We start from the raw sequence: 14,398 nt of genomic DNA, 5'->3' as shown, positions 1-14,398 counted from the left end.
TTCCTTCTGCGACTTCCTGGGATTTCTTCTGGGATCTCTCAAGGAGATCTAGGAATCCTCGAGGAATTCCATCCTAGATTTTCCTAATAGGGTGACATTGGGTATTATCGGCAGGTTTGTTCTCTTCGTCATGGGGGGTTTTTGTCAACCAAATTGCCTGAAACTTGGCCATATTATTCAGCTTAGTTGGGAAGGATTTGAGGCTAACTTTGAGTTCAATAGGGTTAAAAAAACCCCCCAAGACGAAAAGAACAAAACGGCCGAGAATAGGTAATTTCCCCTAGTTTCTTTTGGAATTTCTACAGAAGTTTATTTTTTACTTGCAGAAGGTATTCCTGGAAAATATGCCTGGGAATTCTAACAATTTCACCCGGGATTTCTTGCGGAATACCACTATTTCCATTTGCTAAAGAAACTTCTTCCAAAATTCCGTCTGGTATTCCTTCCATGAATTTAAAGGTTTTTCCAGGAATGCTACAAAAACTTCTATCAGTATTCTTCCAAGAAGTCCTCCTGAAATTCTTTCAGAAGTACTTTTGGGATTGCCTCATCGGGAACTCTTGCCGGGATTGTTCCGGGAAGTTGTTCTGGAGCTCTTTCCGAATTATTCTTCCGGGATTTCTTCAGGAACTCTTTTCAGGATTCATCTAGGATCTCTTTTTATGGTTTTCACCAAGAGTTCCGTTTGGAATTCCTGCAGATCCTTCTGGAATTCCTCCGGAAGGTCATTCTTGCATTCTTTCAGATGTTTTTAATGAACATCTTCCAATATTTTACTGGGGAGTATTTTGAAAAATTCCTCCTGCAGTTTTTATATATGGCATTCCTCATGAAGTTCCTACTGGATTTCTTTGAGGAAATATTCCAACAAGTTCTTCCTGGTTTTCCTCTACCAGATGTTGTTGGGCGAATCTCAGATGAAAGCTTTTGGGAATCCCAGAAGAAATGAGGAATCACAGAAGAAGATTATGAAGGAACCATAAACATACCTCTGGAAGAATCCCATCAAGAACTCCCTAAAAATCCCACAAGAAACTTCTAGAGATGTCCTGGAACATTCTTACGGAATTCTTCCAGAAGTTCTTTCACGAAATCTTTTAAAAAATCATATAAAAAATTCTTCTAATCCCTTTTGAAAGTTCTCGAAGGATTTCTCTAGAAATTACCCCAGGAACATTTTAAGGAAGGAATTTGTTCATAATTTAGTCAAAGGTTTCCTCCCGATATTCCTTCAAGGATATTATTAGAAACTCTTTCATAGTTTGGAAATTTATGCAGATATTTTTTTCAAAAAATCCCTCGGGGATAAATTTGGAAATTTTCTTCAATGATACCTTCAGAAATTCTTCCATAGATTCCTTTAAAAGTCTAGAGGTTGATAGTTCTGTTTCTCTATACTTTTGTTCCTCATGTATTTTCCTGTGTTTCTCATGGAAAATATTCAATGAATTTCAATGAATTTCTTTAGAGTTTTTTTCGGAAATTCTTATAGAGATTTCAACTACAGTAAAGCCTCCATGAGTCGATATTGAAGGGACCATCGACTCAAGGAAATATCGAGTAGTGTTACTTAGAAACCCTTCCAAAGATGACCTCAGTAATTCCTTCATTGATTCCAATATAAAATCCTGCAGAGATTCTTTTAGAAATCCATCCAAGGATTTCTTCACAAATGCCTCTGAGAATTCCTTCAGAAATTCTTCCAGTAAAATTCGACCAAAGTTGCCATCAGAATGTCGCTTAAAAAATCTTCCATTGAATCCTTCCGAAATTGTACCAATTGGTCTGTAAAGATTGTTCCATAAATTTCTGCTAGAATTTCACTGGAAAAACCGTCATGAATATCCTCATAAATTCCTCCAGAAAACCATAAATTTGGAATTATAAAAAATGGAAATATAAATTTCTCTAGGTATTTCGTTAGAAAATCTGCCATTGACTTTATCCAAAACTTCTCCAAAGGTTTCTCTTGAAAGCCTTCCGTGGATTCTTTCAGAAATTTCTCCTCCGGAAATTCCTGCAGAAATTCTAGCATATGTTAAAGATTTTTTTCGAAAATTCCAACAAAAACCCATCTAAATTCAGGAATTTGTCCTAGTATTAATCCATGTCCATGGTTCGTCTGATGATTACAAAAAGTCCGTGAGTCTTATAGATCTTCTGGGATATATTTTGATTAAATGTCAGAAGAAACCTTTGATATAGTTGAAATTCAGTTGAACATAAAATCCAGAAAAGAAAAAAATACATAATAAAACACTGTAAGATATCTTTAAGAAAATTTTGTATCATTTATGTTAGGAAAATGAACTGCCATTTCTAATTATTGTGCTGGTCTTAGTGAGATTCTTGAAATGCAAAATGTGTTCGTACTTATTTTAGATAAATTTTGGAAAATTTTTGAACGACTCTTTTTAAAATTCCTAAACAAATACACAAACCATAAACACTCTTAGAAAGTAAAAAAAAATATGGGAGAAATTTGTTTCTTTTCGGAACGCCTACCAACATTCAATTTTGAAAGAAACTCTGGAAAAAAATGAACAACTGCAAATTAAGAATGCCGAAGAGCGTCAATCTGGCGCCATAGGACAACTCTACGGCTCTGCCAGCCATCTTTGTAATGACGGAAGCTTTGAAACCGTCACGAACAACTGTACTTCCGACGAATTTTACAAGCTTATCATGCCAAACGATGACCGGACCATCTGAACCAGGATCAGACAAGCTCACCAGTTGCCATTCTTATTTGAATTAATCATTCCAAAGTTAGGATGCTTTGGAAGCTTTTCTGCCACAGTGAGGATGGACGAACTGAGACGGCAATCTGCCTTTTCATGTCTCTGCCTTCTGATCTTTTATACCTTGTGGATTTTCGTCTTTCGGGCTATTCCGCCTTATGGAATTTTGCCTGCTGATATTCTGCCTTTTGACATTACCGCTTCATGGATTTTGAATAATTTCTTGAGAAAACATGTGCAAAACTACTGACAGAGGAAATTTCGGGAAGAGATACGAAGAACATTTTTAAGCCAAGTAGTCTTAGTGAGCATCCATTAAGTACGTCACGCTAAAATTGGGAATTTTTGAACCCGCCCCCCCTACATACGAGTTTTTCCTATACCTAATACATTGCTTGTCACACCTTCACAAACCCCCCTCCCCTCTAGGACCGTGACGTACTTAATGGATGGCCCCTTATATAGGTTTTCAGAACCGTCATAAAACCGAATGCCATTTTTTGGTTTTATTATGGTTATGAGAACCTCTTCTAGTCTATTTTACTTAAAAATGTTACTTGGGATGCTGACATTTTTGGAGAATGAGCCATTTTACGAAACGACAACAATGTTGATAGCCCAAGCAACACGACTTGTTTCTAAGCCAGTGACAGCAACCTTAGTGCAATTCATTCACTGTCCGTATTACGGACGACAAAACACAATTGCTTCTTCTTTGAAACCCAAAAAGCGCAGATTCTGAATTCTTATGCAACATAAACTAGGGGAATGATTAAAAAAAGGAAAAAGATTTTGTCCAGACTCGAACCATGGACACCAGGAGTATTATCTACTCACCTTACATACTACACCAAGAGCTCTGTGAGAGAATTGTTGCTCAAGGCACCATAAAAGCTACTGAAGTTCCTGCCCAACTAACATTTTCAGCGCTATAAGCTTCAGTCGTTTGCTTTCTATTGTGTAACCATCTAATTAAAGCAGTCAACGCTGAATAAAATGGAAGCTAGTCAAATATAAATCATAAGCTAATACACGGCTGTAAAACAAGCACCATACAGCTCCCAAACTCGGTGTTCAAAAATCCATTGCTTGTCACTGGGTGTCGACGCAGATGATGGCCCGCTGGCAACCCTGCCACCAACCGATTCGGAAGCTTCGCTTTCCACAGTCAAGGCGTCGCGGCGATACAAGTGACAGCTGTCACTATCAGTGAGCGAGCTGTCAAATACCTGTTTCCGGTGAACAGTTCCACATTTTCGTCATATTGAAGTGAAGTGAACATCGGTCGCTGAAGGAATATATAATTCTAGTGTGAATTTTAGGCAAATTATAAGTTAGATACGGATGAGATTATTCACCTTATGTTTTCGACTTCATAGGCAGGTTTTAAAGTTAGACAAACGTGGAATTTGTGAAAAGTGGAGTTATCGATTCGCAGTTGGAAAGTGAGGTTAGTAAAGATTTTTCACATTTGGATAATTCATCTAATCAATGATATCTGTAGTCTGTAACGTGAAAACCCATGCCGCAGTCAGCCGGGTGATAAAAGTTCCGTCCGGTCAGTCCATCGAGTAAAACAAAGTAAGAATCAATTTAGTGTTAATATCAAAATCATGCTTGAAATCGTAATTTCTCTAGATAGCGAGAGCCATAACACAGTCGAGAGAAACAATAGGGTGCGCGAATACGGAGAGGCCACCAAATTGTAAGTCAGCCTATTAATGCTTATGTTATGGGAATTAACAATAAAATTTATTACAGTTGAAGCAATAAATATAAATATTTGCTCTCAGAACGGTCGCTTTTTGATTCACCCTACCACCCTCGACACTGGGGCTGCCTTTACTCCACTCTATTCCAACTCCGGGAGATTTCCCGGAAGATGCGAAAACTTGAACAAATCGAATAGGAGTTCCCACTAACAAAACAGCTGCTACTATGCAGTACAATTCGTTATACTAACCAATCCCCAAACCAGCAGCGCATTAAAGGCCGTTATGCGATTTCATTACAGTTTGAAGTTGTAATAAAGAAACTGTTGGTTTACCAACACGGCTTGTCGGATGTAAACATTATTGTCAAAACAAACTTCAAGCGGGATATATAGCTACTACACACATTCTTTACAGCTATCCATCTCTGTGCTGTGAAATTATTTGGATTGCTTTTATTGCACTTTAATTCAATGCCGGAAGATTTGCCGGATGATGTGCAAATCGAGTAAGAGTCCCAGCCACTACAACAGCTGTACAGTACGTTTTGTAATGTTGCCAAAACACAAAACAGCAGGCTTCGTAGCCATTTAAAGAACACTCTTTCAGCTAGAAGCTGTGAAGAAGAATCTATTGGCGCAACCACACAGCTTGTTCAATGTAAACATTATTGCGTTTGACGTTTCATAAGCTTTTGCAGCAAGATGAAGTTGGGTAAGGTTTCTTGTGGCACAATTATGAAGCCTAGTCTGGAGTAAAACAAAACGGGCTATTCTCTATGCTATTCATATATAGCAGTGTGGCAGCGAGGACATCATCGGAACCAGTTAATACGGAGATCGGAAGTTCAATTCCAAGTAGCGGCAAATACTTTAATTATTCAATTTTAGAAGTGATAATTCCAGTTCCACATGTATTGCGTCACGGTATCCATAACCTAATTATATTTAATCGTTTAATTTGGGGACGCCGTATAACTATTATTTAACAACTGTGAAAAGGCTGAAAAGCGCCTTCTCAAGATGTTATTCAGTTGGTGGTTATATAAGAGCCGAGAAAAGAGCTATGACTTCGTGGCAGTCATATATGTACATGTGGATTAAGTTCGCTAGATTCATTGGTATAGGGCTTGCATAGAAGCTTCCGTCCATATGTACAACACAGTAACACAGCATCAAGCCGTATTGAGGACGCTTTGTTGACGTTTACATTCACAATAAATGTTAGTTGGGTGGTTACTTTATTGCACCTTCTTTGTCACAAAATAGAGAACTGTTAAAATGAAAAGACGCTCAAGTTTTTCGCAACACATTTGGAACCTAATCTGAACAAACAAACCAGAGTTACATGTTCTATGCATGTTACACAGCACATTTAATGTAAGCTGACTGTATTATCACTTGCAAGGAATATGTAAGCTCCACCTCCACGAATCGATGTCATACACGAGGTAATTGCAATAAATCTGCTTATTAGTTACATACATGGCACGGCAGTCCCAAATCTGTTTCACCGGAAAACTGCTAATCCCTTTGAAAGTTTTCTTTTTGAAGAATACTCTAAGCAGAGTCCAAACGTCGGGGATGTTTATACCACGGTCCACGACTGCATCGCCGATACAAGTAGTTCTACATTAGGCCTGTCCAGCTTTTCAAAAATGTTCTCCGATTCTCAAGTCCACCCCCATATTTTGATTGGCATCCTGAAAGAAGCAACTGGTCAAAATTTCAGCCAAATCCATAGAAATTAAGAGGTGCATCAAATCAATTTTGTGTTTTTCGACTATTTTTGAACTTCAAAAAATCATAACTACGCTAAAACATGTCAAAACTTAATTCTTTTGGCAGAAATTGAAAGCTATACTTGTTTGCTACAACTTCTCCAAACAACGTGTACCAATAAAATTGAAGGAAACATGTGTAATTATCACATTTGTGATCAGAAAAACCTTAAAAAGTTGATTTTTTAATTGATTTCGTTCTGGAACACCCTAATATACGTAATAAGTTTGATATTTTAAAACGGCATCATATTCTCTCATGTTTTTGGGTTATTTGCTTCTTTGACACCAATGTTGTAGGAGTTGAGCAAAAAATATTAAAATTCGGGAAAGCCAAATGTGGCCAAAAAACTAGCTTTTTGGAGGCAATCACGCTGTGGCGCGAAATTGTACTGAACGTAGTAGCTTTGCTTCCTTGTAGTTTGCCTAGGCTACCCCTTACTACGGGTGATAACAAACAAGCGTGATGACAGGTGTTGGCTTTCATATCAGTGCTGACGCGATGCAACTTTTTGCGCGCCAAAGCGTGATTGCACCCGAAAAGCTAGTTTTTAGGCCACATTTGGCTTTCACGAATTTTAGTAATTTTGCTCAACTCCTACAGCATTAGTGTCAAAGAAGCAAATAACCAAAAAACATTGAAGAATTTGATGCCGTTTTGAAAAATCCAACTTTTTACGTGAATAAGGATGTTCCAGAACGAAATCTATCAAAAAATCAACTTTTTAAGGTTTTTCTGATTACAAATGTGATAATTACACATGTTTCCTTCAATTTTATAGGCACACGTTGTTCGGAGAAGTTGTAGCAAACAAGTATAGCTTTCAATTTCTGTCAAAAGAATTAAGTTTTGACATGTTTTAGTGTAGTTATGATTTTTTGAAGTTCAAAAATAATCGAAAAACACAAATTTGATTTGATGCACCTCTTAATTTCAATGGATTTGGCTGAAATTTTGACCAGTTACTTCTTTCAGGATGCCAATCAAAATATGGGGGTGGACTTGAGAATCAGAGAACATTTTTGAAAAGCTGGACAGGCCTATTCTACATTTACTGTATTCTAGTCTACAGTAAATCTTTTAAAAAAAATACATTCTCTTTGTGACTAGTGAACAATGAAGAACTTTGAAACAAGTGATCTAATATCTCATTTCTAGAAAGGATTGCGTAGCCTCAGCAATCAAAAATAACTTTTTTAAATGATGGGTACATATCAGTCTCACAATACATATTTCTATTTATTTTCTATATTTACTAGATTGCCGGTCAATAATCACGCCACAAAAACACATCTAGAGGAGCAAGTCGTACTTCATCAACCGAGCCGGGCAGCGGAAGAAGAGTCGTTTATGAGGGCAGCACAGCTGACACTTTTTTTTACTACAAATAACTACCGAACACACAACTCTATAAACGCATTGTACTTAGGCATTTTTAAGCAAATTTTAATCCGTGGCCGTCTTTACGTAGGGTACCAGAAATAAACCGGAATTCTACGAAAATGTGAAGCTCAACATCTTTTGGAGAGTCATTGCGAAGCATCTTCCCTGGAAAACTGTTACAAATGTTAATTTTGAGAAAATTGTGGACTAAAACGTGCAAGATGATGTGCCTTTTCAAATGGAAGAAAAATTTAGGCTGTTGAAAAGATAATACAAAAAGAAACTGTTACAATAAAGATTGTTAGGAACGTGCTCTTCAAACACACACAATAAAATTTAAACCGGTTTAGATATCTAGCATTTTTATTCGTTTAGCTACAAGTGCCATTAGGTGGTAGATACGGGATCGTAGGATCACAATGATACGTGTTTTTTTTTGTCTTCTCTAAATTATTTACTTTCCAAGCCAACAACAACAACAACGTTAGTGTTAAGTTTTATTTTATACATAACCTTGAAACAAACATACAAGTAAATACCCCCCTCTATGTTATACTTCGGTAGCAGCACCAGCAAACGCGCGTTCAACTGAACAACTCTAGCCGATAGGTTTTAATAATATACTTTCAGTAATGTAGACAGACCCCCGTTTCCATTTTACACAATGCCGAAAATAAATACAAAAGTTTCAAATCTTATCCCTCTAGCTGCTGTTGTTTCTCTTACTGCTATCCGAAATACCCTCTTTCAAGACAAGGACGCACACTGGTCGAAGAGAATAGTTGATGGACAAAAGTTTTCTGATAATCAAAAAATTTGACAGACCATTTTTTCTACAGGCACCTAGTCTTGGAAATGTAGAAAAGACAGGCAGAATCAGAACCGATTTCCAATGATTAAAAAAAATAACAATAACAACATTTTTGCTGCATAAGAGCTTAATAAAGCACTTTTACACAAGCGTTGCTCCATAAGTTTTATGCAGCTACTTTTGTTAGTTGGGATATTACGAAAAGAGCATAACAAATGGAAAAATGACGTTTGGCCATCTCTTTACATGCAACTCGTTCAATGTGCTTCGTCGATTGTGGTGAACCCTTCCCGAAATGAAAAAAAAAATCGTAATGAAAAGCAAAGACACGTGATTTGCCTTTGAACAAAATCCTCGGAAGGAATTTTAAACTGCGCTTGCAATCAGACACGGCACGAGCCAAACGAGAGCACCGTCAGAAATGTGTCCCTATATCAAAGTGCAATGGAATATCAGCTTCCACAATAGCATTTCTCACCGTGTCTCGCTAGTCATTAAAACCATGCACGACGCGGTTTATTGGAAATCGATGCCCATCGATCCCTTCGCCCGATTTATATCCCAACAGGGAATCCACGATTCCAAAACGGTGGAAATAACCCTAAAACTGTGAACTCCCCCTGCGCGAGAAAACTTTTTGCGCTAAAGAAGTCGGTTTGCGTACGTAAAAAAGTAACTAACTAAAATCAAAGAAGGGGAGATGCTTTCAGGTTTTCCTGCTGCTACTGTTTTATGACTATTATTACACACATACGCAGATGTGTGCTAGTGACGTTCGTATTAATGTTTATATGCACCATAAGGCTCATTAATTATCGGAACATGCGTTATAAGGAACACGCCGCCCGGTAGCATTGAAACACCAATTCAAAACAGTGCTGAAAATGACATTTCGACATCTATGTATATTCAATCACCTACAGCTCAGTTCAGAAGCTGAACTTTGAAAATATCGTATATCGGCAAGTTTTACAAGAAATTCTCGGAAAAAGCGGGTTCCAATATTTAAGGTGGGGTCTGGGACCATTTGGGCAGGAGCACCTATTTTGGGCACTTGCTGCTATAACTCGATCATTTTCAAAACGATTGATTTGGGTTTTTGCACATGGCTAGATACTGTGCGTATCTGATCGTGTCTCAAAAATGAAGTAAATCGGTTCAAAATTGACTGAGCTATAGCAGCAAGTGCCCAAAATAGGTGCTCTTGCCCATATGGTCCCAGACTCTACATGTCATCGACTATCTTCGAAGACTTTGTCCTTAAATATTAAAGTGAGAGCGGTTTTCCGTGACTTTTGAGGTATATGTACACAGAAAAAAATATGTAATTAAAATTCAGCTAGAAATCATGCACATAAAGGGAATGCTAGAGTTAGTGCATTTTTACATGATATATAATGTAAAATTATATTACTATCGTGAAAATTTCCACCAACCATCGTGTAAACCATCATGGACTCCAACCGGTTACGTGACTATTAGCGGAAATTTACACGATTGTAACGTAATTTTACATGATATCTCATGTAAATATGCACTAACTCTAGCATTCCCTTTATGTGCATGATTTCTAGCTGAATTTTAATTACAGTTTTTTTCTGTGTAGTACGGATTTTATCGATAGACTAGGTCTTTTTTACACGGTAGATACGTATCGTATAAAAAATCGCGTTGATTCGCAAAAAAATTGAAGAAAATGTGAAAATAATGCGAATGTCCTTATTTTCAGATATCCGAGAACTGTTCTAGAGAGCTCTTGCGAAAAAGGAGGGGTGTAGCTAGAGTGGGTTCTAGGGGTTCGTGGGGAGGAGGACAAAGGATGGTTGAAGGGTTTGGGAGAGGATAGTGCTACCGGTTTCAAGGTGGATTTCAAAGGATATTTAGGGGTGTTAAGGACGGTTTAGATGAAGCAAAGGATCAAAGAGAGTATCAAAGTGTCAAGAGAATATAGGGCTTTTGTTTGGGTGGGAAATATCGTTTCAGTGGTGTTCCAGGAACGATCCTGCCGGTTCACATACTCTTACAATGGGATTTTGTTATCCTTCAGCTGATGCGCAACTTTTTCTTAAGTCTCTGAAAAACTGTTCAGCAGAGTAGTTATGTACAAATGTTGAAATTCCTCCTTAAGCTCTCGTGAGTATAGGCCTCTAGATCTATGACCAATATTTTGTTGTTACATAAATGATATGATACAACATCCTACAGGTTCGTAAGGTACAGTTCTGTAGTGCACTAACATTTCAAGATGTTCTAGGTCCTTCACGAGAAAAGGCTGTTATATGTAGAAATAGTCTCCAAAGGTGTTCTAGGTCCTCCAAGAACGTTCGCGAGTGAAAACCCTAATATCTACAAGGGCAAACAGTGCATTGTTGTTACATTACTGATGAGGTGCAACATCCTACTGGTCCATGAAGCATTGTTCTGTGACGAACTAAATTCCAAAGATGTACATGCAGTGTACAAAAAGCGAGATTTTTTCAACGTGTCCCGAGTAGGTGGAAAAATCTGATGAATAGCATATTCAGTTATGATTGATTGAATTACTGAAGAGCAAAACCTGATATTGGTTTGATTGATATAAGAGGTAAAAGAACAGAAATAATAGCAAAATCTAATATGGTGAACTACTCAATAATAGCTCGTTAAGATATTACAAGATCAAAACAATAGCAGACAAGATTTGTCACTTTTTCTAGAAAAAAATAAATAAAAAAATGTCAGCATGCAGCATCGAACCTACGACCTTAGGATTCACAGACGGCGATGCTTACCAATCAACTGTGGCTCACTGCTGTAAATAACATGGGAATAAGAGCATGCGGTTCTTCGTATCAACAGCTCAGAAAGGGGCACATGGTATTTCACTAACATTGTGCCATCTCTATGGGTGTATGTGTTCCATTTCGTGCAGAACAGCTAAACTTGTTCTTATGTAGAAATTTTCAGCTATTTCGACAAGAACAAAAACTGATATTATATCACTTTGAGCTATTCGTGCGATATTCATTAGAATTTTGAATAACTCATCAAAATCACATCGAGCTATGACAGCAAAAAGTGTTCGATTTGAGATATGATTTAGATATTCTCGTCTACCCGGGTATTCACCACTCATAGATCGTTTTTGGAAATAAGTCCTCCAGATAATAAATTAATCAACGCAATTCGTAAGACTGTAAGCCGAAAAATCAACAAATCAAACTATTATCCAGTCGAATAAGTCATTAGTCCTCCAGTAGTGTAACAACAATTCAAAGATTATGCTTGTAGATCAGAGGCCCATACGCCCGAAAATTCTTGGATGACCCAGAACTCCATTGGAAAGTACATAGATCTTTACATGCTTCATGGACTATAGAATGATAAAACGTCTCAGTTATGAAACAACAATCGATTAATAACGCAAGTATATGTTAAAGACTTTACTCGCGAAAGTCTTTGGATAATCTGGAACATCTTGAGCAATTAGTTCTCTAAAGAACCATGCTTCGTGGATCTGTATGATGTTGATCCGTTTCAGTAATGTAATAGCAATTGATTGATTACGCTTGTAGACCTTCAGGCCTTTACTCGCGGAAATATGATCATTTTTTTAACATCATTTAACAAAATTATGAATGGCCCATTAGCTCAACCGTTGCCCAAGACACGACGTCAAGATCACCATAGAAGACCTCAATACTTACACTCTTAAAAAATTAGGATTTTACACGTGACGTAAACCATCAACGTACGTAAACATTTCATGACTGAATGGCAAATTTGACTCAATTTTACATCCATCATGTAAGTTCGAGTTGGTTGCACAAGATGTCAACAAACTTATCTGACCAGATAGGTAGACACAGTTTTACATTTATCATTTGTCTCACAACTCGGTGATACAGCCGAGAGGTATAGTACGTGCATCTCAATCAGCGGACCAGAGTTCGAATCCAGTTCATTATTTTACTTACATGTTTTATCTTTCGCTTCGGCTCTAGCGATTGCCAGTTCGACTTTTCTTTATGATAGAAGACGTAAATTTATGTCAAACGGGCCGCTCCTTTTATGTGCATCCAAGCGATCTTAAATTTACATGATTTTTTCTAAGAGTGTTTATCTAACTGAAAAACGTCTGAAATTTTTCGACATGTGGCTGTGACTCAATTTGACTCCAGTTTATGGTACCTGTGCAGGTGATACGGGAACCTTATTTGTACGATGGTGCAAACATTATCACGCATACGGTAGCACCTTTTTCCAACACAGCCATTCTCATCGCAAATTGACCACGTTCTGATTAATGGACGCTCCGACATTATCGACGTCAGGGTCAGGACCTATCGTGGCACTAACATCGACACTGACTACTGGTGATGGTCAAACTTTCCGTCACCAACAATGTCCGGTACCGGCGACCGCCGCGGTACAGCCCCTGCTGGGCGATTGGGGCAAACGGATGTCGCTTCAGCATTCTTACAAATCCTCGGGGCAGCGTTGGCAGACGAGGGTGAGCTCAGGCAGAACTGTGTAAGGATTTCGGGTGAACTATCCAGTTCATTCGAATCTCGATGGGAACTACGACAAGGTGATGGACTTTCCTGCCTACTATTCAACATTGCCTTCCAAGTGTTTCAAGTGGGAAGGTGTTATGCGACGAGCCGAACTCAATAGCCGGGGTACGATCTTCATGAAATCCGGCCAATTTGTCTGATTTGCGGATTTGCGGATGACATTGATATTATTGCTAGAACATCTGGAACGGTGGCAGAACTATACAACCGCCTGAAACGTGAAGCAGCAAAGGTCGGACTCACTGTGAACGCATTGAAAACGAAGTGCATGTTGGCAGGCGGAACCACGAACGACAGGGCAAGCCTAGGCAGCCGTGTAACGATAGATAGAAGGAGACACTTTCGAAGTGGTGGAGAACTTCGTCTACCTCGGGTACGTATTAACGACAGACAACAACGTTAGCAGCGAAATACGAAGGCGCATCATCCGTGGAAGTCGGGCCTACTATGGGCTATCTGCGTTCGAAAAAGATTCACCCTCGCGCCAAATGTACCATGTACAAAACGCTAGCAAGTCCGGTGGTTCTCTACGGGCACTAGACCTCAACTATGCTAGAGGAGGACATGTAAGCACTGACTAGAAGTGTTCGAGCGGCGGGTATTTGGGACCATCTTTGGCGGTGTGCAGGAGAACGGTATGTGGCGGTGTAGGATGAACCAAGAGCTCGCTGCACTCTACGGCGAACCTAGCATCCGGAAGGTGGCAAAACCAGGAAGGATACGGTGAGCAGGGCATGTCACAAGAATGCCGGACAACAACTCTGCAAAACTAGTATTTTCATTACATCCAGATGGTTCAAGAAAACCTGAAGGGCAGCGCGCAAGGTGGGCGGATAAGGTGGAAAGAGATCTGGCGAGCGTTGGGCATGACCGTGATTGGAGATAGCCACGAACCGTGTATTACGGAGAAATTTTGCTGATTCAGTTTTATCTTCATTGCGTTTTTAAATTTTGAAAAATGTATTGTTTTTTTATTTCATACAAAAGAGCACCTATTCCTGAGCCACTATGATTTTTTTTTTTTAGATTTTAAGTACATACTTTATTTTGGTACCCAAAATCAATTTCAAAGAGATTTTTTGAAATCACCTTTTGACAGCTGGACTACTGTTTGACAACTCCACCCAGTACATACAAACTGCGACGAGGGGTGATGCGAGAAATCGCTACCATACAAACTTCAAATTGGTTTTTGAATGAGTTCCCGGGCATCAACATTCATGAAAATTTGGATTTCGGCTCAGTTTGACATGCAGATTCAGAATATCGAATTAACTCAACACCGTTTAATAACCCAATTTGATGCTATACTAAATAAATAAAAAAAATGAAGTAGAATGTAGGATCTACAATGGTTACAGTTTATTTGTTGGTTGTTATGAGAGTTATGTTACAGCATCAACTAGATTTATTG

The 14,398-nt window shown here is 38.5% G+C and overlaps 2 protein-coding genes across 4 annotated transcripts in view; both read left to right on the top strand.

Annotated features, from left to right (window-relative positions):
• The window catches only part of LOC109409839 (unconventional myosin IC), a 174,805-nt gene extending 166,482 nt beyond the window's left edge, over window positions 1-8,323 (top strand). For all 3 annotated transcript variants that reach the window (XM_029875103.2, XM_029875102.2, XM_062855636.1), the window contains exon 9: window positions 7,494-8,323. In XM_029875103.2, the coding sequence (XP_029730963.2) occupies window positions 7,494-7,508 (15 nt within the window). In that variant the 3' untranslated portion in view covers window positions 7,509-8,323. The remainder of the gene's footprint in view (window positions 1-7,493) is intronic.
• The window catches only part of LOC109397131 (NADH dehydrogenase [ubiquinone] 1 alpha subcomplex subunit 9, mitochondrial), a 440,561-nt gene that overhangs the window by 276,674 nt on the left and 149,489 nt on the right, over window positions 1-14,398 (top strand). The gene's annotated exons all lie outside the window — the stretch shown is intronic.

Source organism: Aedes albopictus, chromosome 3, assembly GCF_035046485.1.
Source record: "Aedes albopictus strain Foshan chromosome 3, AalbF5, whole genome shotgun sequence".
In the NCBI taxonomy this organism is placed as follows: Eukaryota; Metazoa; Arthropoda; class Insecta; order Diptera; family Culicidae; genus Aedes; species Aedes albopictus.
Note: the sequence above shows the minus strand (reverse complement) of the source record. Positions and strands in the feature narration are given on the sequence as shown.